The following is a 24866-nucleotide window of genomic DNA, read 5'->3' as shown; positions in this document are numbered from 1 at the left end:
AATATGCACCTCATAAAGTCTTGATTTTAATGTTTATCATTGTCACTTTTCTTATTAAAGGACTAATTATAGACAATACAAGTTTTGCAAATGATAGACTAGTATTGTTATGACCACCAGCATATCCCACCTACCAGCAGCCACGACTGCAGGCCTCTAGGACCTGGCCGGCGTCTCTTCCCACATCGACGCTGGCACACACAGCTCTCTCCTCCTGCTGTTGCCTGTAGGGCACCACAGACTTTGTCCCTGACCAATCCCAGAACACCCGGAACTTTTAGAAGAACTCTGCCCACTTCCACTTTGCCTGAGCAATGTTGTGTCTTCCCAGTGTTTGTCATGCAAATGGTTAGCTGTATTCCGTATCCAGTATCTGTGTCCGGTGCACGTGCCAAGTCAAGTGTACTAAATTACCACTCTGTTCAAGTCCATTGTCTGAAACGACTTCTGTGTTCAAATCCATTGTCCGTGACGACTTCTGTATTCAAGTCCAGTTGAATAGCACAAGCCAGCTTCCAATAGTCCAGCACAAGCCAGCTTCCGATAGCCGGGCACCAGCATTCTTTTGATCATCCGGCACAAGCCAGCAATCCAGATACTCTTGCCCTAGTGACTGTTATTGACATTTTGTTTGATCAGCTGCTACTCCGCTATGGTGGGGGGTCCCAGTAGGTCCACATATACCACAGCCGTGACAATTATCACAACACTCAGAAAAACAAGATTATTTTTTTTGTCTCACTGACATCCATTGATGTAGCTATGTGGTGCTTAATTTTTGTAGGACGAGCTGTATTTTTCAATGGACAATTTTCAAGTACATATAAGTTAGCATCAAACTTTGATTAATTCTCTCTTTTTTTTAACTTTATTGAATGTTCTTTGTTTTGTTGTTGTCTTATTAGGACACTGATGATAAATAATGCATTGGAATACCTATGTGAGCTATATATTCCAATGCATTAGTGCTTGTCAGTATAAAACTGATATGACTGGCAAATTTTAGCCTTCCAAATAGGCAGTTAGTGATGGCAGCCCTGGGGGCTTTTGTTAGGCTTTGAGAAGTGGCAAGTATGTAAATTATGTCCCTTTGAAATGCTTAGATTGCAGTTATCTGCAATACAGGCATTATTGCAGAATGCTGTCAGGTATAGCCAATGATGAAGACACAACTCCTATGCCCGTGCCATCTCAGCGCCACACATGTATGGTATAACAGTTTTATAAAAACCACAAAAATGTGTTTTATTTTTATAAAGATAGAGCAAATAACTTGTAGATATAGATCTCCTGAAGCAGATTCATACACATGGTATAGTTAATAATAATAATAATAATAATAATAATCTTTATTTATATAGCGCCAACATATTACACAGCACTTTACAATTTAGAGGGAACATGAAACAAACAATATCAGACATTACATAGTGACAAAGCTCATTTACAATTCAAAGGAGTGAGGACCCTGCTCGCAAGAGCTTACAATATAGTTGTAACTTATGTAGGAGTATAAGAAACCTGCTTTATATAATGTTTACAAAATCTTAATTGTAAATGTATTTTTTTGTAATACTTGTAAAAAAATGAAAAGTCAATGAACCGAATAAAGACAAATATACAAAAACATAATAATAATAATAACAATAATAATCTGCAAATGTTAAAGGTGCACCCAACCTGGATTTACAGCCAGTGATTTGTGATAACTGGCTTCTAATGGCACACGACCGTATTGGTTTTGCGATCCGCAAAACCACGGGTCCATTACAGTTCACAAAAATTCACCAGTATTGGTGAATCTGCAAATCCTAATCGTAAAATAACATAACCTGAATTTTTGCGGTCTGGATTTGCACCCCCCATAAGGATCCGTGTGAACCATGGTCATGTTCATGGGGCCATAAAAAAGAATGGGTCCGAAATTTATACGCATAGGCCTAAAAGTGTGGCAGACTACACCATAGTCAACAGCTCCATTAACACCTACAAAGGTGTAAATTGAAGCTCCTGGGCCCAATGCAAAATCTGATACAGAGCCCTACAGCTATCACAATTTGTTTATAGTACTGGTCTCCTCATTTGGGGCAGAGGAACCTTTTGGGTTAGTTTACACTCCAAGGCGAAGGTGAGACCGAAACCTAAGCACTATCAATTAATACACCTCTGCTACTAATTGTAGAACAGTGGTACTCAACCTTTCAAATAATGGGGTCACAGACATAAACCTTGACTTTATTTGAGGGCCACCCATTACATTAAATGTTCTGAATCCCCCAGTCGCAGAGAGGTTGTTGCTCATATGTGGACAGTCTCTATGAAATCATGTACATAGGTGAGCATGCTCAGCTGTTTTCATATGTATCTCATTCACAATAATGGTTGGTGATAAACATGCCATAAATGTGTATAGTTTGAATACTCCTTTATCAGTGTTGATGATGCCGACACCAAAAAACATGTCGTTGGTGGACAATTACAATTTTACATTCTCTGGTTTGGGATTCTGGGCTGCTGGTTGGCCACCGCCACCACTGTAATAGAACAATTATAATAATACCAAAAAAAAATGTTTACTTTATTTACTACTAAATTTATCAGGCAATTTTAAGGGAATAACACGCCGGTCTCTGATGACATACTGAATTCTTGCAACTGTTTTGAATCTTTGTAGGTCACTGAAACTCGTACTGGTCCACTGGGGTGTAGCAGCTATGACAATCTTGATTCCGTCAGTTCGGTGCTGTTACAGAGCACAGAAAGCAAACTCCATCTTCAGGGTAAGTATACAATTATACACATATAAGAATGCATTATACATGTGAATGCTATACATTATTGTATAAAAAATGTTTTGCCGTTTACCTACATTTTTAAATTTTCCCTTTAACATATTTACACAAGCAGTACTGGTTTGGGTTGTTTATTCTGTCCAAGCTTTGGGCCTATAAAAACATCAAAAGGAATGAAGACCAGCCAAAACGCATTGTAAGTAGACAATGTTAACCAGCTAGAAACCATAGAAAGACCAATTAGAACAAGTCAAATGAGAACCAATATCTGTTTGTATTGTACCCAATAAACCAAGAAAAAAATAGTTCCTCATCCATGTTTCTATCTCTGAAACCTACAATTATATAAGTATAGCAATGAAGATAGCAATTTTGTGACAGGGCCATTGTAAATACTTGATTCAAGGAGCAAATGTCAAGTGTAGCAATAAACTACTCACAACTTTATCTCCTGGCAACTAGTCATAATTTTTAATTAGAAATCAGTTTAACAATGAAGTTACCAGAATTTTTTTTTCCCACACATGCCGATATTTTCTTTTTTAGCATAACCATCCTCGCAATGAGGTGTCATACATGCGACACATATTTTACCCAGAAACTCTGAATGCTTCTGTATGAAATTGGAAGCATATAGAGGTACAGTAGGGCCCTATACACCTCCATGGGTGCCATAAGGCATACATAACTCACAGGTTATATGGAGCATTAATATGGCCATCTATATGAGGCCTTAATATTTTTTCAAATGACTGAATAGTCAAGGTTTCTATCACATTCAGATAAACATTTTCAATTCATACAATCGAAACGATGTATATTTGATTGTATAATGTTGATTGAAATTAACGTAATGTTTTCTACACATGGAAAGTGTTATGTATATAATTCAATCAAAAGCAATCATCTTTAAAGGTAACATTTGTGGGTACCTTTTTAGATGTAATTCTAATAATGACACCAGGATACGCAGAATCTTACATCTGTAAATTATTCTTCCGCATAATGAACAGGGGCTCATTTCTTGGGGCTTACCTTGTGCAAGGATTAAGAGCATTTCAAATTGCTGATGAACGTGGCATGAAAAGCCTTGAAAAAAACAAACTGTTTATAACACTACGTGAATAATATATGATATTCCAGGATCGGTGATGCTTCAAGTTATTTATCACTATATTTAAGAAGAATATAGTTGGTTAATTGTCAGTCTGAAGTGTACATCAATACCTTGTGTGGACAGGCATCCAAGTAACTTATCATGTAAAAATGTCAAGCAAGAGCACAGAGAGAAATAATTGTTCTGATTTCCTATGTTGGTACAGATATAAAGCACAGAAAGAGTGAAGTTATAGGAATCAGAATGACGCCCAAGTCTTTTGCTTTACTAGTTGAGTTGTAAGAAAGCTTAAAGTGGTTTTACCTGGACGATAATATTGATGGTCTGTCCTTAGGATAGGTCTTCAATATCACATCAGTGAGGGTCATTTCCATATCTAAATTATTATAAGGGATAAATGCTAAATTTGTTTTGGTACAGATATATGGAGCCTCAAAATTTAAGGGCTATGGAATAAAAAATAATTATAGTAAGTTGATTAAAAATAAAAGGGTCTTGGATAAAATTAATGCATTGAAAAAAAGAATAAGAAGATATGCTTATATGAGCTTATGTAAACGGCCGTATTACGGCTCTGTAGAGCATTTAAGTTGTACGGAGGCATAGCACGGCACCTATAGAAATATATGGAGCTCTACTGTACCTCAGTATGCTAAAGAAAGTTTTACTCTGTTGGATTCTGGAAGAATAGCGGCATGATCTATCAGATGCTATATTCAGGTTACAGCTCTTCCAGGAGTATTACTATGAGGGTAGAATAATGCTGTGTGAAGTAGGCTTAAGGTTCCTTATCAGTACTAGGTAACAATCTCCACACGATTATTTATGCAAAAATATACAAAAATCTCTATTGAGTATATACAATAGAATAACCAAATTTTTCCAAAATAATTAAAATGGTGACATGAGACAAAATATACAAAAAAAAAACAGGGGCGCCATGTGGCTAAATAAACGAATAACAAAAATTACAATAGTACAGTATAAAAATATAAGGTTAAAAAGATGTCCAAAAAAATCAGCCTACATATTTTAAAAAAATATAGTTTTCATAGCAGACCAATATGGTTAGTTTAAATGGCATTTTATAAGAAATATAACGTGACAGCAAAGATACAGTATCTCAAGTGCTGTAAACATACAAATTTAGGGAATAAAACACACAAGTGTGAGGCGGATAAAGCCAAAACATTGAACCTTGGGCACCATGTATGTTCGCCAATCTTTCCTTTTTGTATATTTTTGCATAAATACTTTTCTGGAGATTTTTGCCTCTTTAAATCCGTAGGACTGATACTTTCTCTTTGGAGGTGTCCACACTGATTTTAGCAAATTTTTCTATTATATTATTGTTGATGATGTATATAGAGCTTTAGATTTTCATATTCAAGGTAAAAAAAAACATTTAATGAAGTAGAAACAAAACGTAATAAAAGTATTGCAAATTTTAGTTTTATTTCAAGGTACAGTACGGCATAAACTTAATTATATCACTAAACTAGTCCTTATTGACATCACAAGTGATCTTCAATTCAATCAGAATTATTAAAAACTAGAGCAATACAAGTTTATATTACCAACAATGAAAGATTCAATGACACGATAAAAAAATAAAATCTGCTGTTTTACAAATATATTAGAAAATATGAGCTATGAAATATCTCTGTTCCGAGAAGACAAAAATAGAGTTTATTATTTGCAGTAAATTGATGCTCAGAAAAGGACCTTATATTATATTATATTAGGTCTTATATATAGAACATAAATAATCACATTAGGGAAGCACTTGGGAAATCATGGACATTACCTGTCTAAATTCAGTAAAATACAGGTATAACTGGAAGAAAGAAGTATGCAAGTTAATAAAGGGAATGCCAGGTAAGTGGGCTTTTGGGAATTTCATGAAGGGTGAGAGACAAAAATTCTAAAAAAATGTCCAAAATTTTTGGGGTGACCCTGTGTATGGTAGACATGCAACAAAGATACCTGTTATTCATTCTCAACCGCTATGAGTAAGAGCAAACTAAGAAATTGCCGATACCATCCTGTATGTTTCTGAAAAAAATCTTTAAGGAAAAAGACAATTGATCAGTTCAGAATGTCTTAATGGCCTTTTACACGTTGTGCTGATCATGTAAAAAAATTGTAATATCAAGTAAAAGTTCACAATCATTGGCCGGTGTAAACTTGTGCAGAAATTGCTCGTTTGTCGCTGATCAAATCTTTTGTTATGGCCTAAAAATGATTGTTTCTCTGCGGTACATCCCCTCGTGTACCCAGGCATTACCTAGTTGTTAGCAGACTAGACAGGTGGGGTGGAATTGTTGACCGGAAAGATAAGCATTCTGAAAAGTGATCAAATTCAGGAGAAAAAAAATACAATTATTGTTCCATATAAATGCATGTCTTACAAACGTTAATGACTCGCTATATCATTGATCGGCACTCGTTTTTACAATTTATCTCCAATCCAATGTCAATGGGAGACAAAGCATTTTGCAGTTCACAGATTCAGTCACTTAGATATGAGGTTGTAAGCAATAGAAAAGCGTGTAGTCTCAACCTTACAGAGAATAAAACAGACATCCGCCTGGGATTGAGGCTTTTTTATTAAGCTACTGTTTTGGTTTTCATAAAAGTCCAGCCAGTAAAGTGTGAAATAAAAGGTTCCAATGTCAGAAGCTAGGTCTGTCAGAAGCTATGCTGTGTCCTGCGCTTCTCTAATGTTTGTCATTCAGGCTTCTGTGGAAAACACCCGGTGGTTCTTTGTTGCCCCTGCATGGCGACCTGGTGCTCCTTCTAAATGGCCCTATCCAAGCAGGTTGTCATGTGACGCATACACTAATGACAGTGAATGTACCCCTTTAAGATACCCCTTCAAGGTAGCTCTCCTACAAAAGGAAGAAAACTGTCCTGTTAGGGCCACCTATAGTAGCTACCATGTAAGTCAATGTCTGAGCCATTAAAAAGCCTTGAAACAAGGCTCTTTAATGGGTCAGATATTGATTTACAGAATAGCCACCTATCGGTGGCACTTGCCCCTGGCTTGACTTCAGCGCCCATCCACACCTGGCTTATCTTCAGGGCTCTTTTACCCCAGATCCCCAGAGGCTCCCACATCAGGTCTGTGTTGCAGCGCATAGAAGGTCCTGATACCAGACAGCATCAGCACGTTGTATGTGATGCAGCATGTAGGTCAGATGTGGCAGCCTGTGGGGGTTTGGGACAGGCCCCTTGCGAGTCTCCTACCGGGGTGGGCTTAGTCACACCCTCTTCAACCATGATAGTTACGCCTCTGATTGGTACTAGCTAGACAGTTTTCCTCCTTCTGGAGGAAGGACAATTTGCATACTTTTACCTTGGGAGCATTCCCTGTAAGACTACCTACACTAGCTGAAACTCTACAAGAAAGGAAAAGGCCATTAATGTATGATCAGTGAGGTCCGACCCATGGGTCACTCACATTCAGCAGAACAAATCGCGCCCTGTTCTCTGCAGTACCTAGCATAGAGACGTCCATAAGAGTGTTTCTGTCCCGGGAGTCAGACCCTCACTGATCATACATTGATGGCTTATACTGAGGCCAAATTCAGATGAACGTAGTGTACGTCCATGTGATGACCGTTAAAAAAACGGCTGTCACACGTACGTACGTACGTACGTACGTACGTACGTACGTACGTACGTATTTCAATGAGGCCGTTCACATGGCCGTTGTTTCAACGGACTGTGTGAAGGGTCCATTGAAAAATAGAACATGTCCTATTTTGTTCCATTTCCACTCAAGTCTACGGGGATCCATGAGAATGGAACACGCACGGGGGCGCCTTGAATGTGAAAAACGTCACGTTTTTCATGTCCAAGTTTCCCCACGTTCGTGTAAATCTGGTCTAAGAATAGGCCATCAATTGAAAATCCTGTTAAAACCTCTTCAATAGTTATTGATCAATGTGGTAACCACTAAATGTCCATACTAGTGAGTCCTCTAGATCCTCGGTTCTCAACCTGAGGTACTATGGCAATGTCTCTTGTGGGTACTTCTAAAGGTGCAGCAGTATATGATTATAGCCTTGGGGGTACTTTAATTTTATTTATTTGTAAAGAGGGTCACACAAACCTTGAGCAGTTGGCATTATAACTCCTATACTATATATCAAGACTCATTGTTTCCACAAATGCTCAGTATTTTGCTGTTTATCCATTTTTATGTATATTATGTTAATGCTAAGAATGCTTTGTAACACTTTCTACTTGACAATATCATTTATCTTGGTACAAGCATTCTATGCCGCACATTTCTCCACTCTGATTAAACTTCCAGTCCAACACCTTTCACAATTTGATAATAGCCGCTTTCTATTTTTCCCCCGCATAATTTTTCATAGCATTTAGCCAGAGATTTTTTTGATAATTGAAATAATTTTTTTGTAGCAATTCATTCAACTATATTTTGCAATTGATAAATAATTAAGACTAACAAATGCCGTCTCTTATCGTACTGTGAAAGGGGGTAAAGTCTGCAGGTATGTGAATCTGTAAACACTGCTATGATATCCTGTATGTGTATATGCCATCTATACCCCCCTCACCCTTCTTTGTTTAATTTCCTTTATCATGTCATTGTCTTCAGGTCTGCAGATCATAATGCCTCAGTACTTACAGGAGAAGTTTGTTCAGGCTGCATTGAGTTATATCATGTGTAATGGGGAAGGCGAATATGTGTGCAGGAACAGTCAGTGCTCCTGTTTGTGCTCTGAATCCTTCCCCCAGTGTAACTGTCCATTCACTGATATCCAGATCATGGAGAACACGCTGAGTAACCAGGGCAAGGCCTGGGCACAGGCATACAAAGATTTTGAAAGCTCAGGTGAGGATTCCCATTAGTCAATTTCCATAATGTCCTTTGTGTAATAAATCATTTTATGTGTTTTTATCATTGTAGACTGTGTTGCACAATGTCATAAATCTTGATTGGGTCATTTTCCCCTGACTTTGTGTATTTTCAATGTAGTTACTTTTAATGACATTGTTTTAACATACTTTATGTGCCATATTAATCACTTCTTAACAACGCTTCTGTGTTGTTTGTTTTCATACAACTTATATTTTTTATGTCTCAACTGTTGAAATGACTGCGTTGTATCCTTTATTATTATATTTGTGTGCCACATGGATCAGTCATAGCCAATAAAGTGACAAATTACATGTATTTGTTTACAGTAGCTATAGATTTGTAATGATTTGCGTTTCCGTTACTTTTCCTTTTACAAACCCCTGTCTGGCACTTTCAGGTTTTCTTTATCGTTATTATTATTATTATTATTATTATATATTTTCACTGACATCATCTGATAGCACAGCCCTTGTGTCATTTTAAGTATTTTTGTTAAGGGATGATTTTGTGACAACGTATTGGCAATCACCTTGACTGAGCCACTGTTTCTACATTGTTTTTATTGCATTTTTCATAGTAGGACAAACAATGTGAAAAGTATCATTAAAAAAAATTGCATCACAAAATATGGGACATAATATCTGAAGCAAGGTATCAACAAGAGCCAAATAGAATTGGCCAAAAGCAAACCAAAATCTAGCAATGAACGCAGAACAAATAGAGTGAACTAAAAATGGTCCTCGAGATGGGGCAGAGCAGAAACATGACTTAGGCCGGTCCTTAGGAGGGAAGTGGAGGTAGTGGAAAGCCACACAATAGCAGGAAAGACTCTGTATACAAGAGAATTAGGTCTGCAGGCGTGGGGTAGTTGGTGCTCCAGATGTCCCTAATTTTTGAATTTTTTCCAGAGTATCCCATGATAGGACAGTGAGCTACTCGTTTATTTCATATTTTGTCCTAAAAGTCAAGGGTTGACTGTTTTTAGGCATAAGTTCTAGTGTATTCTGTTGAGCAGAAGTTCATTTGGATCACAGTAGACAAATCTACTGGTAAATTCACTATTCATTTAGTTTTAGTTTCACACAACTTTATGCCTGATGAAGTCTCAACTAAGACCCTTGCGGTGAACAATATGACAATTTTTCTCATTTTTCACCTGTAAGCATCAGCAAACCTGTACGTATCGTTATCGACAAGACTACTCTCGTCGTATTAAGTGACTAACTGGTTCAGTATTACATACCTGAAATATATTAGTGTCAAAAACTTTCTACTATACCGATCTCAACCGAATGCTGGTGGCTAAGTCCATGCCTTGTAATTATATTCACCTTTAAGAATAAGAAAACAAGGCAATTTAAGTAGAACTCTTTTACTTTACTTGTACTAGCAACTACAAATTTCTCTCTTTCTACTTTAATAAATTTATACTTTTTATATCAAGGTTCTATAAAATAGAGATTATCCAAATATCATAATCAATACATCATTACCATTATGTTATAGAACTGTTCTGTTCATCGAACTTTACATTCATCAAAGAATCTTGTATTTGTCCAGCTTTGAAGATGTTTGGCGTTATAAGTCTCAGTTTTTGAAGATATTTCCTCCTTGAATATTTCGGAGGAGTTTTCACCCAGTATCCTAGAGCAACAGATTTTACCCATGGTTTTTGTTGCTGGTTTGTAGGAAGATTTTTCTCTGGCCTAACGGTGAAGCTCATATCACAAGAGCTTTATAGGGTTGAGATCTGATGATTGTGACGGCCAGTCCATCATAAACAGTACTTCAGTTTCCCATCTCATCAAATGAACAGTTTAGGTGTATTCTGCAGATTGTTGTCATAATGAAATCAACAATTCGGGACAACAAAGGATGGCATGGTGTTGTAAAATAGAGTGGTAACTTTTCCGGTTGTGCTCTGTGTGAATCTTGTCCCCTCCCCCCCATTTCCAGGTGTGGAGACTGCCAGGTGAAGGGCTCAGTGAGGAGGGCAGAGCTAGTCTAGCACATCTATAGCAGGTAGCGTGGGCCCGAATATTGGTATACCCCCTCACCCTTATGATGGCGTTTCAAATGGTGTAACCACAAGTGATGGTAACATGTTCTGTTGAGATATTTAACAGCCATTTCTTTGACATTCGAAGGGTTATGTGATTAACAACAGATTGCTTCTGAAGTAATACTGTCTTGTACAAAGAGCGAACAGCAGCTGCGTTGAGAGTGACCTCAAATTTAAGGCTAAAGTGTGCAACTGTTGCAACGGACGCAATTGGAACAGTGTCAAGTCAGTGCTCACTGCCATCTTCCCCCTGTGGCCCCTTCACTACCCAGCGACTGCTACGTACCTTGAGCTAAGTTTTACTGGCGAAAGGTAGTGGCTTGTCCCAGCATGGACCCACAGAGGTACAAATGTGAAATAGTGATGCTGTACCTTGATTTCTAGACACAATTTGTGGCTCCATCCAGGACTGAGGTATAACGCACACTAGAGGGTGGCCCCTCGATGACCCATGTGAGCACTTAGTAAATGAGTTGGCACGCGTCTTGGCGCAGTGGGTCCTGTTGGGACTCCCATGTTGGTTGAGGTCCCGACGCCTTGGGTGATGTCACATTACCTGTTAGAAGTTATCGCTGCCTTTATTTGCTGTAAGCTTTTCAGGGGGAATTAGCTATCTTGATCGCCATCTCATTCACATTACACACTGATGAGAGAAATTGTGAGGGACACCATAGGCCGCTCATAATGTGCTCCCATTGCAAGCACTGACATGTTAAAGCTGTGTTTTGTTTTTTTAAAGAGGGCATTTAAAGTAGATACAAGCCATACCAAAGAATTGGTGGAGCAAACTAATACACCTAGATACGTATGTCATACATGTTGAGCATCTCAAGGAGCATATTGCAAAGGTTACACTTAGTGTTTGCTAGTATTAAGCCGCTAGATCCCAGCAAAATGTCTTTAAAAAGGGCAAATGTTCATAGAGATAAAGGAAGCTCTTGTCTAATTTTCAAAGGTCATGTGAAATTTTCTGCCACATTGTCCCTTGACATTGAAAAGTCAAACAGCCAAATGTTAGGTGGAAACAGTTCATTTACTATTATTCTAAAAAATAATAATAAAAAAAATAACTAAGAATATTTGAACATTTGCAAAGAATGACATTGTCTTAAAGCAAGTAAAGAAAAAGTGACATTGAAAGGTGGGACAAGCAATGTAATCTGATGTGAGATCTTAACAATATACACAATGAATATACAATATACACAATGAATAAATCACAGAATAGTAAATAAAAAATGTCACCTGAGCAATCTAATGTGTATGGTGGCTTTCCGACTCTCCCCCGATAATGAGAAGGGTCGGGCATGTTGAATCTCAACATGCCCAATCCTTTTGTTCATTAGTAGATAAGCCGTTTCCAGAAGAGTCTGGCCACGGCTTTCTCCCTTCACCCAATTGAAAACACAGCCGATCGTGCATGTGCATGGGGGAGTCTGGAGAAATAGCTTTTGGATAAAAGATCGTTTGTCCTACAGATATCAAAAGTGTAAGTGGCACAATTACAAAACATTGGTGATATAAGAAGGGGAATTGCCTTATTGCGTTGGTTTCTTTTGGGGTTTCCGGTATTTGTTATAAGAAAAGTAATACAGTCTACAGAACTTATTTTTGTTATAAAAAATACCAGAATCTTGACGGAAACCTGGGGTATGTAAATGGGGTGCGTCAGGATTGGTCAGTATCCAATTGAAAATGGATTTGGCACAGCTGTCGTGATTTCATTATAAATGGAAGCCTTGGCACCAGTGTGAACAAAGCCCAACATCCTATAAAATGAAATTGCAATAACTAGTGACATAAAAATGTATAAAGAAATGTAGCAGTCAGGTAGCTAAAAAAGAAAATGAGAGAAAAAAAGAGAAGAAAAGGAAAAGCTGAACAGTTATGTCTCTTTCAAAGCAGTGTCCTTAATCTAGCAATTTCTGAGAAGAGCTTCTTATTCATATGTATTAGCAGGATCATTTCCTTGATCCATTAAAGTATACAGGAGGTCGTGGAGTACTGACAGTTGCAAAGGATAATAGTACTTGCTGCTGTCAAAAAATATTCCAACAAATCTTAAGTGAAGATATAGATCCAGAGATTATAGATCAGCAAAAATATATGGGGTGTATTTAAGATAACAGTGCCTGTAGTGTAATGGTATATTGACAGTAACGTGTTCCAGAATGGTTCCAATTTGTCACAGTCCCATATACTGTATATGAAGCATGGCGACCCTGTATGCCATATCTCTAACATGATTATAAGAACGAGTGGTAGACAGAGTGGAGATAAGGCCAGACATCAAAATCTTGTCATCTTAACACAAGCAATGGGTATCTTATATACTAAATGAAAGGCTTTTTGCCAATCCTCTTTTTGGATCTCAGTTTCCAGTTCCCTTATCCTGTATAAGATACATTTAGGTTTACCTGTCCGTATAGGAGCTTACAAATCAAGGCTAGAGTATGAGAAGAGGAAGAGTCCTTTAGTAGGAGGCCCTTAAAGAGGTTCTGTCACCAGTTTATAACTTCCCTATCTCCTACCTAATCTAATAGGCGCTTTGATGTAGATAACTACTGTTTTTTATTTTTATTTAAAAACGTTTATTATGAACGATGTCTGTTCAGTCTTCCGTCACTCCGGTGAAGGACCTGCAGGAGGAAGTGACGTCACAGTGTGATCTCGCGAAATCACGCTGTGCTGTGACTCAAGCTGGGCTGGAATAAAGAGAAGTGTATGATGCTGATTCGTCACTTTTCTATACAATGCCCACTTGGTGAACAGAAAAAAAACACCCAGGTGGGCATTTAGAAAAAAATTGCATAAATCGAAAAATGTTCATAACTTGGTCAATAATAAAAGTTTTAGATTTTTTTGGGGGGCCTTGCTCCTGTTTATAAGAAAAAAAGAGAAGCATGTTCAGTTGTTTCCTTAACTACATACTATATACTATAATGGAGAGAACTAGCTCTACCCCATTGTGTCTGCTGGAGGTCACATTTTAAATCAAACTATAATAGGAACAAAGAACATCTCACCTCTCACCTAACTCCAGCAGTCTGTATATACTAGTGGACCTCCACAGGCATGTGCAAACAATGCCCCATATAGAACATTCCACCACTCCGTGGTATGGCAAAAAAAAAAGTGGAGATGGACCCTTGTTCTCATCAACTGTATATATATATATATATATATATATCTATATATATCTATATATATATATATATCTTAATTGGTTATTCTGATCGGTTAGACCCACACCTGATCATCATCAGATATTTTAATGCTTATTGCTGGAATAACACTTTAAGGGAGTATTCCAATAAGACAGTTATGGCTCTGTTTTTCCACTGCTCAAAAAAATTAAGGGAACACTTAAATCACACACCGTATCTCGATAAACGAAAGATTTAAGTTGAAAATATTTACTGATATAAATTGTGTAATTCCTTAAGAGCAAAATGACGTATCAACGGTCAATGGAAACCAAAACCATCAACCAATTTGTGTGAATTTTATCTGGAAAATTCATAATGTGACTCAGTAGTGTGTATGGCTCCCACGTGCCTGTATGCACTCCTGACAATGACTGGGCATGCTCATGATGAGACGGCTGCATTAGGGCATCAGTAAGCTCCTGGACAGTCTGTGACGATACTTGGAAGAGTTGGATGCACTGATTCATATTGTCCGAGAGGTTTTCAATTAGATTAAGGTCTGCATAATGTGAGGGTCAGTCAATGGCATCAATGCCTTCATCATCCATGAACTGCCTACACAGTCGGGTCACATGAGGCTGGCCTTGTCCTGCACCTGGAGGAACCCATGTCTCACTGCACCAGTGTAAGGTCTGTCAATGGCTCTGATGATTTCATCCTAGTACCTAACAGTCAGGGTACTGTTGAAGGTTTGGTATCATGTGGAGGTTTGTGCCACCCTCCAAGGATTTGCCTCCCCAGACCATCACTCCACTACCTACTCGGTCATGCTGGATGATGTTGCAGGCAGCATAACGTTCACCACAGCGTCTCCATGCTCTTTCATGTCTGTTACATGTGCTGAACCTACTCTTCTCTTTGAAGAGAACACGGTGCCAATGGTGGAACTGCCAATTCTTGTGTTCTCTGGCGAATGCCAATCAAGCTGCACCGTTCTGGGCTGTGAGCACAGATCCTACTTAAGGACATTGGGCTCTCATGCCACCCTCATGGAGTCTATTTCTGACAGTTCGGTCAGAAACTTGCACACCATTAGTCCGCTGGAGGTAATTTTGTAGGACTCTGGCTGTACTCCTCCTGTTTCTCATTGCACCAGTCCTGCTGATGATTTAATGCCCTTCTACGGCCCTGTCCGACTTTCCTCATGTAGCGGCCCATGTCCTGGTATCTGCTCTATGCTCTTGAGACCATACTTGGAGACACAGATACATATGTGTATGCCATCCTGGAGGAGCTAGACTACATGTGCAACTTCAATGGGATGCAGTTACCGCATGATGCTACCAGTAGTGACAAGGACACTAGCAAAGTGCAAAACTAAAGAAGAATCAGTCAGGAAGGATAAGGAGAGATTAATTGTCTGTGGCCACCACCTGCAAATCCATGCCCTTTTGGGCTTTGTCTTGCTGATGATGCACCTGCTGTCACTTTCATTTGCACCAAAGCAGGTGAAATCACAATCGCTGATGCTTCCTAACTAGACAAGTGGATATCCCTGAAGTTTAATTGACTTGGGGTTATATGGTGATGCTTAAGTGTAATTATACATACAGGGAAATTCCCTGACCACCTGGGGAAGTCCTCCCCCAGAAAAGTGTTGGGGTCAGAGTGGATGTGGACATAGAGGATTCAGGAGAAGTACATGAGAACAAGCCGTCAGTGAGACACCCAGTCTGACTGCTGAGTGCTGATCAGCTGTGCTTACACTGCAACACCCCCTTGATATTGAGAGTGATGCAGTCGCACAGGTCGTGTACACCTAAGTCCAGTATTGATCAGGTCCACCAGATGGTCTTGGTCAGTGGACAATAGTAGAGACTATCGCCAATACTTGTTTCTTTAAGTGAACTCACTCCATAGACTGGTTTTGCAATAATTTTCTATCAAACAAAGATGATTACTGTGTGGTCCAATCCAATGATCCACAATTTTGTTTTCAAAATTTCCTGGTTCAGGGAATTCTCAAAAGGATCCTTAATCTATACAATGGTGCTACTACTGGAGTTCATGTCAACAGACATTTATCTTCTTCCATAGCTATTTGGCAAGGCATTCATCAAGGATTTCCCTTATCCTCCTTTCTGTATGTTCTGGTCATGGAGTGCATGCTGTTTGCCATCAGGAAAAAAAACCAAAAATATCAAATTTACTGTTTGTATGTAAATAGTAGCAATATGCTCATACTGATTGCAACCATTCTGGAAAAAGGGATAACCCTTTAGGCTATGTTCACACGGAGTATTTTGGGGGAGGAATATCTGCCTCAAAATTCCGTTTGGAACTTTGAGGCAGATATTCCTCTCCCTGCACGCCGATTTTCACGGCAATTATCGCGCCGTTTTCCGCCCGCGGCCATTGAGCGCCGCGGGCATAAAACAGCGACATATACGCTTTCTCCTGCCTCCCATTGAAGTCAATGGGAGGTCGGAAGCGCCCGAAGATAGGGCATGTCGCTTCTTTTTCCCGCGAGGCAGTTTTACTGCTCGCGGGAAAAAGACGCCGACGCCTCCCATTGAAATCAATGGGAGGCGTTCTCGGGCCGTTTCTGCCGAGTTTTGCGACGCGGTTTCCGCGTCAAAAAACTCGGCAAAATACCCAGTGTGAACATAGCCTTAAAGTGAATGTTCAACTTTTAGCACCATGTCGTCATGTTTGTCCAACATTTTGTTCTCATCAATTTCATAATAAATCTTTATAGGGGTCAGAGCTCTGTTTTACTGATGATTTTATTATTGATGGGCATTCCCATTGTTCAGGCATTAATTTCAATGGGAGTTATAGAAACAGCATAGCTCAGCATGATCGCCAGTGTTTCCGTACTCCAGGCCACCTTGTACCTCATTGACCAGAGTACAGCGCCAGCAGGAGAAGGTAGGATGGGTGTAAGGTGGCCCGTTCTAGAGATAGGCATGGATTCCAGAGGTGGCGTCCCCATCTATCAGACAGATGACAGATGGGAATATTGTTTAAAAGGGTTGTCCAGGTTGGGAGTTGTTTTTCATAGTGATGACCTATAAACAAGGATAGGTCATCAGCATATGATCGGTGGGGGTCCGACACCCAGACCCCACATCAATCAGCTGTTCAAGCTGCCTCTAGGCGCCGGAAGCTATGCAGGCATCGGTGCTGAAAGCAAAAGTCTCCGACCACTGTTTAGCGGCCGTGCTGCAGTACTACATCTCTCCTCCTATTCAAGTGAATAGGAGCAGAGCTGCAGTAACCCAGCATGGCCGATATACAGTGGTCGGAGCCTTCTGCTTTTGACACCGACCCCTGCATAGCTACCAGTCCCCAGAGGCAGCCGGAACAGTTGGAAGGTGCGGAGTCAGGGTGTCGTAAGTATGCAGCAAGCTCCTAAACTCCCCAGAGTAATGGCTATAGAAATACAGAATTGTATAATCTAACTCTATTTCTATACAGATTTGGGACTAAGCACAAGATTTTTTTACCTATTTAGATGAAAAAAATGGTAATCAAGGGGCACATTTACTTCAATGTTTAAGGTCTCAGGAAGTAAATATACAGAATGATAAATCTATTGTTTACAGCCAAAGGATTTTGTATAGCTCAGGAGAATGTGGATATTTCTACTAATGCTCACTGTAGCAGAGATGTGGTAAAATAAACTTAATTCTTGAAATAATAAAATCTATTTAAACAAATGGCTTCCCCTAATTGTAACGAGGCTTAGATTGTTCTCTAACGAAAACTAAATAAATTTCCAGAAATAATTTCTTTGTATTGCTCATTATCCTTATTGAATGATTTTTTGTAATGTAAGTTCCTAACAGATTGCAGTTTTCTTTCCAGAAATTATTTCACAGCATTGATTAGATTTTATATGTAATTGTAACTGTACAGAGTAAATTAGGACTGCCCTTAATGCAGTTATTTCTTTTTTATATTATTCTCAGTTGTAAAATATTGCCTTGGTTCATTTAGAAGCTGAAAATCCTCCAATCATGGTTCATGGACACTTGATTAAAGTTCTTTGAATGGGGAAACATAATAAATGAAGTTTAATTTGACTTAAATGTTTGTAAATGCTTTGTGAAATGTGAGAGAGAGAGTAAAATAATACAGCAAGAGAGTGTTTATTGTTTGTTTGCGCTTAAAAGCAGCAGAGGAAAATGCTACAACTAATATAAAATGAACAATAATATCAAAAATTTGACGCTGTGGTCCTTGTACTCACCCTTAAACCAACTTCACACAGCCATTACACAGCTCCATTTCGGTATTCATATTACAACTCAAACAACTAGATCCTTGCAGTTCTACTGAACTAAACTTATATCAACTTAGTGTTCTTTGTTTGGTTCAGTAGGACTGTGTGCGTGGGTGCGTAGGTGCATGGGTGGGGGCACAAGTGTTGCCTCTATAATACTGATGCTAAAATGCGGCTATATTAAACTGACCTAAGTCACAGAACATTGAATACAGATCTGGCATAATGTAATTGGCTGAATGTAGATATGGTCCAAGCTAAATTAAATAAAATTTATGTGAACAAGGCTCCGGGACCAGATGGTTTACACCCTAGAGTTTGTTTTCTTAAAGAACTTAGTTCAGGTATTTTTGTCCCCATGTTCATAATATTCGTAGATTCTCTAGTGACTAGTACGGTGACAAAAGACTGGCAGGGCAAATGTGGTTCCTATTTTCAAAAAGGTCTCTAGGTCTTCCCCAGGTAATTACAGACCAGTAAGCTTAATAGTCATTGTGGGAAAATGTTTGTGGGGCTCTTAAGGGACGATATACAGGAGTATGATTGAACAGCAGCAAACGTCTCCCAAATTTCAATCAATATGTTCTTTTATTGGTCAAACATCCAGTAAAAAATGGCTTGAGAAAGACTCTCCACTTGTCACGGGTCGAAACGTTGCCATTTTTTACTGGATGTTTGACCAATAAAAGAACATATTGATTGAAATTTGGGAGACGTGTGCTGCTGTTCAACCATGCTTTTTCTGAGGATTACATTACGTCAGACTGGGTTTGTCTGATTTTACAGCGTGACACCGCTCCTGATATCGGGATTTGTGCTGCTTCAAATACTTTATTTTTTGGATATACAGGAGTATGTGACAAAAAAATAGTATTAGAAGTGACATCTAGCATGGATTTACTAAGGACAGAAGTTGTCAAACCAACCTGATTTGTTATGAAGTGGTGAGTAGAAGCCTGGACAGAGGGGCCGCTGTAGATCGTATCCAGAGAGTTGTGGTCAATGATTCCTACTCTGAATGGTCCCCGGTTATAAGTGGTGTACCCCAGGGTAAAGTGCTGGGTCCACTATTATTCAACTTAGTTATTAATGATATAGAGGAAGGGATTAATAATACTGTCTATGGAAGATGTTCATAAATTACAAGCCAATTTGGAATGACTTGGATAGGGAGGTGTTATTTTATCTAATATAAGGTAGAGAGGGGACAATAACTGCAATATATGCTTGTATTACTGATAAGATTGCTTGTGTTCTTTTGTTGCAACAGTGTGTAAGAGAGGGGTCTTTGGAAGCTGAAAGGAAATAATTTAATTTTGTGAAACCCAAACATTTGTGGTTGGAATTTTGAGCTTGAGTGGATCACTCAACCCTTATGGTTTATTACCTGTAGACAACGGTTACACGTCTGAGAGAAATTTGGTGTCTTTGGGTCAGGTGCAGAACGGCTGAGGGCAAGTTTAAGACCTGTTTAGTGATGTGAGTGAGACTTGCCTTCAAGGACCCCTCAGCTGTGTTGGTTCTTTTATTTATGAGTACAACTATGTTGTAATTTTATATTCTGGTTAATAAAGATGGCTACTGTGGTCTTTCACCAAAAGCTGTTGTCAGTGGGTTTTATGATAGGTAAGGTGGCAGGTTCCAAGAGCTAATCTGCTATCCCAAAGTCATGTAGCCCTTTATGTACTCCCTGCTGATGTCAGCTACAGAGCAGATAGATGGAGAGTGAGTAATATCAATAAATAGATATAGGTAGATAGAGATGTTGCTAAAATAACTTTAATGTCTTTTCCACACATGGAATTGCAAGCTGTTTGTGTGTTTAAAGTGAGAACTTGCTAGTTAATAAAGTTCTGTGATTACAGCAGCCTTGGCAATGTGTAGGATTGCAGAGATAAAAGGGGAGGAGTAGCAAGTGTATGTATGCACATGAAGTTTTTGCCCTACGTTTAGTGTGTATATTGGGAAAGCTCCCGATGTACACGCTAACTGCGTCCATATGGCTCAATTAGCCTAATGGATGCCAAAAGAATGTCCTTTTGGCCTTCGTCATGCTGGTATATGTCGGTAAAACTTTTTTTAGAGTATAGGATAACATAGTATACTACACTATTCCATTCCATCCTGAGGGATTCCACAAAAACAAAGTAAGCCGCGCGCGTATACATTTTTTTTTAACATGGGATCCTATATGTGATGGATGGCACTATATGGCATCAGTCAGGGGTATATGTTAAACACATTCAGGAAGGTTCCCCATTGCCATAGTTCCCAGGAAGAGCATCAGGTATTGATCGGCCCGGGGACTCCTGGACTGGAGAAGCTCCTGACGTCACTGTACATATATGAACAGTGACGTCTGGGATTCCTCCAGAAGCGGAATCCCTGGCCAGAGCGTTCCCAACGCTCTAGATGGGGATTTCAGCATCTCAAAGTTGTTAACGTTACTGTCCATATATGGACAGTGACGTCAGGAGTTTCCCTGGTCATAGTGTTTCCACTAACTCTCTGCCCGGGGAGTTCGGCAACGTATCACACTGTATAACTATACAGTCGGATACTTCGCTACCTTCCGTCGGAGGTATACATTGAGACTCCTTCGGACATATTCCTCCTACGGAGGAAAAAAACTAGAGGTGAACCAGCCCTTACATGAACTAGCAGGCTTGTAAAGACAGTTACTGGTTGCAACTCCACTGTATCTGTAATTATTCCTGGCCACCAATTTTTCCTGTTCTACTCAGGCCCTATCTATTCTTGTGCCTTCCCTAAAGAAATTCTATACTAGGATCATTACCACCCATGTAGAAGCTAAAGCTAAAAGAGTGCTATAGCAACATCATATATTACACAATGTACACATATGTGGCATCACAAATCACAACTACTAGAACATAAATTGAAAAAAAATTGACCATTTTTACTTAGAGGGGTATTTCCATCTAAGACATTTATAGTATATTTCACTGCATAATCACACTGTAACAATGGGCTGGAATAATGAGAAGTGTATGACACTGATTGGTCACTGATTGGTCAGCGTCATACACTTCTCTGCACAATGCCCAGTTGGTAAAAAGTAAAAACACGGCAAGTTGTCTATTAAGAAACTAATTAGCATAAATCTAAAATTGCTCATAACTTGCTCAAAAATGATAGTTTTTCAAAATAAAAAACACTGTTGTTATCTACATTACAGCGCCGATCAGATTATGTAGGAGATAGGGCACTTATAATGTTGGGACAGAGCCTCTTTAAAGGGATTTTTCTATAATCAATATTTATCATATATCCACAGGATAGATGATAAATATGTGATCGGTAGGTGTCTTACCGCTGGGTCCTACACTAATCCCGAGAAGGGCTTTCCTGGAGATAGCATCCAGTAGCGCCATAGAAATTAATGGAGTGGTGGCCGAGCATGCGCAGTACCGCTCCATTCATATGGGTGCACAGGGACAGCCAGGTAAGCCTGTTCTCAGGATCGGCATTGGTCGGACCCCACCGATCAGATATTTATCACCTTTCTGTGCACAGGTGATAAATATTGCTTATGGGAAAACCCCTAAGAGAGTAAATGTGAAGATCTCAATTTGAAACAAATCTAGAATGAAGAGGATTGCAGTTGTAAGCAAGTCATCTGTAATGAAAATATAAATAGAGATAATTATCCTTCCATGCTATAACAAAATCCTTGCTTCTTCTGAAGATGTGCAGGGTTTGAAAAATATAATCCCACAGGGAAGAGAATTCAAGAAAGAGGAAATAGTTTGCCAAGTGAAATGGCAGAATGTCAATGGAACAATCTTACATCCCATGTGAAGGCGGGATATTGCAATTATTTTTCTCAATTGCATCCATATATTCATGCTGTCATTGAGGCACTCAGATGTCAACATTATTTTACACTGAATGTTTCTTCAAAACGAAAAATAATAAGATGTATATGTACCATAGCTATATTATAGGAAGTATGTAACTTTACTTCAATATATTTAAGATCTGTGTATATCTCAATGTATCTCTATCTATCTATCTATCTATCTATCTATCTATCTATCTATCTAATCTAAATGTAAGACAAGTCTAAAATATTCAAATTCAAAATTCCTGTATTATTTTCAATCATGTGATGTGTGTCTAAATTTGTCATGTATTAGATTACAAGTCTCTAAGCCTTAGAAGTCTCTGAGGCTGAAGTCCCGCTTGTAGTTTTTGGAGGAGGTTTAGATTAGGCTGTGGCATAACGCACTGAGCTTTTAAGGAACTTTGACCTCTATTGAAGCTTTTTTGCGGGACTATAGTGTCTCTTCCATATTGCCCCCCCCCCCCCTCCTACCTAAGTAATGCACAATGCTGCTGGACATGGACTTTCTGACATTTTCTTTGGAATACCTTAAACTGTCCTTTCAGGAGGGACCTGGTTCAGACATATGAACGTTTTCTACTGAGAGCTTCCTGGCCACCATGATTTTCCTTTCATATAATAATTTCTTCTTTTCACAAAATATGAAATATTTCTAATGTACCTACTGTACCCCTAATGGATCCTATGTGAATGCAATCGTACATTTACCCAGTCAGCATCTACAATATAAAAGAATGACATGGTTTACAGTCCAGTATATGGCGCAATTATAGTCTGTGGCTTCCTTCCCGTCATTCTAAAAATGTAGAATAAAACCAAGCCTGGAACTTTTTCTAAATTTATTTTTAACCACTTTGCATTTTACACTTTGCTTTCATGAGGCCTCTCAGTTCTTTTTACAACATTTAAGTTTTTTTTGGAGAGAGATAATTGATGTCCTATTCTCAGAATAGTCTATTAATATTTGATCAGTGGAGGACTGACTCTCGACACCCGTGCCGAACAGCTGAACAAGACTGCTGCACTCAAGTAAGCGCTGCTTTCCCTTCATCACTCACGCTGCTCAATACTGATAAACGCCAACACACTTGTAGCGGTGGTTCACAGTATTACAGCCTTCTCCCATTCAATTGGACAACCTAACCCTAATAGCAATCAAATCTAGTTGATAAACTTAGAGGATCACTATAAGGGTATGTTCACACAACCTATTTTCAGACGTAATTCAGGCGTTTTATGCCTAGAATTACGCCTGAAAAGACGGCTCCATTACGTCTGCAAACATCTGCCCATTGCTTGCAATGAGTTTTACGATGTTCTGTTCAGACGAATTGTAATTTTACACGTCGCTGTCTAAAGACGGCGCGTAAAAATATGCCCGCGTCAAAGAAGTGCAGGACACTTCTTTGGACGTTTTTGGAGCTGTTTTTCATTGACTCCATTGAAAAACAGCTCCAATTATGTCCGTAATGGACGCCGCGAAAAACGCAAGTACTTGCAAAAACGTCTGAAATTCAGGAGCTGTTTTTGCCTGATAATTTCAGACGTATTTTGCGTTTGCGTGTGAACATACCCTTAGGGTTAGATTGCGTGTCAGAATCAGACAGGAGCCACTCTCAGCCTGAGCCGTCAGTCCAGCTGACAGACGGATTCCACTTATGCAGTTTCGATGTTTAGTAGATACATAGAAGCTGCAGCGCTAAAACGAAATCAATTTTTTGATAAATAAATATTAGAAAAAAAAATTAAATCACAAAACACATACACAACACAACAAAAAAAAAGGCTTCAGGGGTTTCCATAGTATTAATTATTATTAATGTTCTTTCATTTAAGGTTCTATTATTAATGTTCTTTTTACACTTTATTCCTAAACCGGTGAAGGGGTTGAAGTATTTACTGCTTTGCCATTAACATTAATATGAGTTAATATAGAAAATCATTCCTTTTTTTTCTTTTTCTTTGTTTTTAGTGTACAGCCTTTGTAATGATATTTTACATCCCTTAGAAAGTCACAACAACATCTTTATGGATATTATGTTAATAATCTGATAATAGTAACCCTAGTGGGGATACCATACTGCTGTTGCATACCATAGTATGATATAAGAGACTGGCTAGCTCAAAATGAAATGGCTCAGTAGTATCAATGTTCATGCTTAACTTCAATCATTTTGTATGATTCAGAAAAACTATTGTGCGTTTTACCCTTGGATGTTAACATCCTTCAATCTGCTGATGAAAAGGTAGAACAACTTTTCTTAAATAAATCATTGGTTGTTGTATGAAACTATAATGATTTGGTCCATAGGACTTGGCTTCCTATCCTTTGTGAGTCATTTTATGTCAACCTCCGACGATAGGAGAACAACTGCAGGTATCAAAAGATCTCATGGGCAATGGAGTCTGCAGGTAATATCTTGGATAGGTTTGGTTTAAAGAGAAACATTTCCATATTTACAATTGATTTATAACTACATAGGGTAAAGACAGATGAGGATAATATTATAATACAAAGGGATTTAGAAGGGCTTGACAGAGAAGTTGCACATTCAATTCAATGTGGATAAATATAAGGTGATAAATGTAAGGTCTCTGAGGATGTGATAACAAATGTCCTAATTACATACTAAGTATGATACATCTGGGGCAATTTGGCATGGAAAAAGTCTCAGGGACATTAGGAAAATATAAAC

At 38.7% G+C, this 24866-nt stretch overlaps 1 protein-coding gene across 2 annotated transcripts in view; it reads left to right on the top strand.

Moving 5' to 3' along the window:
• Positions 1-24866, top strand: part of BRINP1 (BMP/retinoic acid inducible neural specific 1) — a 206941-nt gene that overhangs the window by 166183 nt on the left and 15892 nt on the right. Inside the window, exons 5-6 of one of the 2 annotated variants that reach the window (XM_075835549.1) lie at positions 2675-2780; positions 8540-8776. In XM_075835549.1, coding sequence (XP_075691664.1) covers positions 2675-2780; positions 8540-8776 — 343 coding nt within the window. The remainder of the gene's footprint in view (positions 1-2674; positions 2781-8539; positions 8777-24866) is intronic. The other variant, XM_075835550.1, reaches the window with a different exon arrangement.

This window comes from Rhinoderma darwinii, chromosome 8 (genome assembly GCF_050947455.1).
Source record: "Rhinoderma darwinii isolate aRhiDar2 chromosome 8, aRhiDar2.hap1, whole genome shotgun sequence".
In the NCBI taxonomy this organism is placed as follows: Eukaryota; Metazoa; Chordata; class Amphibia; order Anura; family Rhinodermatidae; genus Rhinoderma; species Rhinoderma darwinii.
Note: the sequence above shows the minus strand (reverse complement) of the source record. Positions and strands in the feature narration are given on the sequence as shown.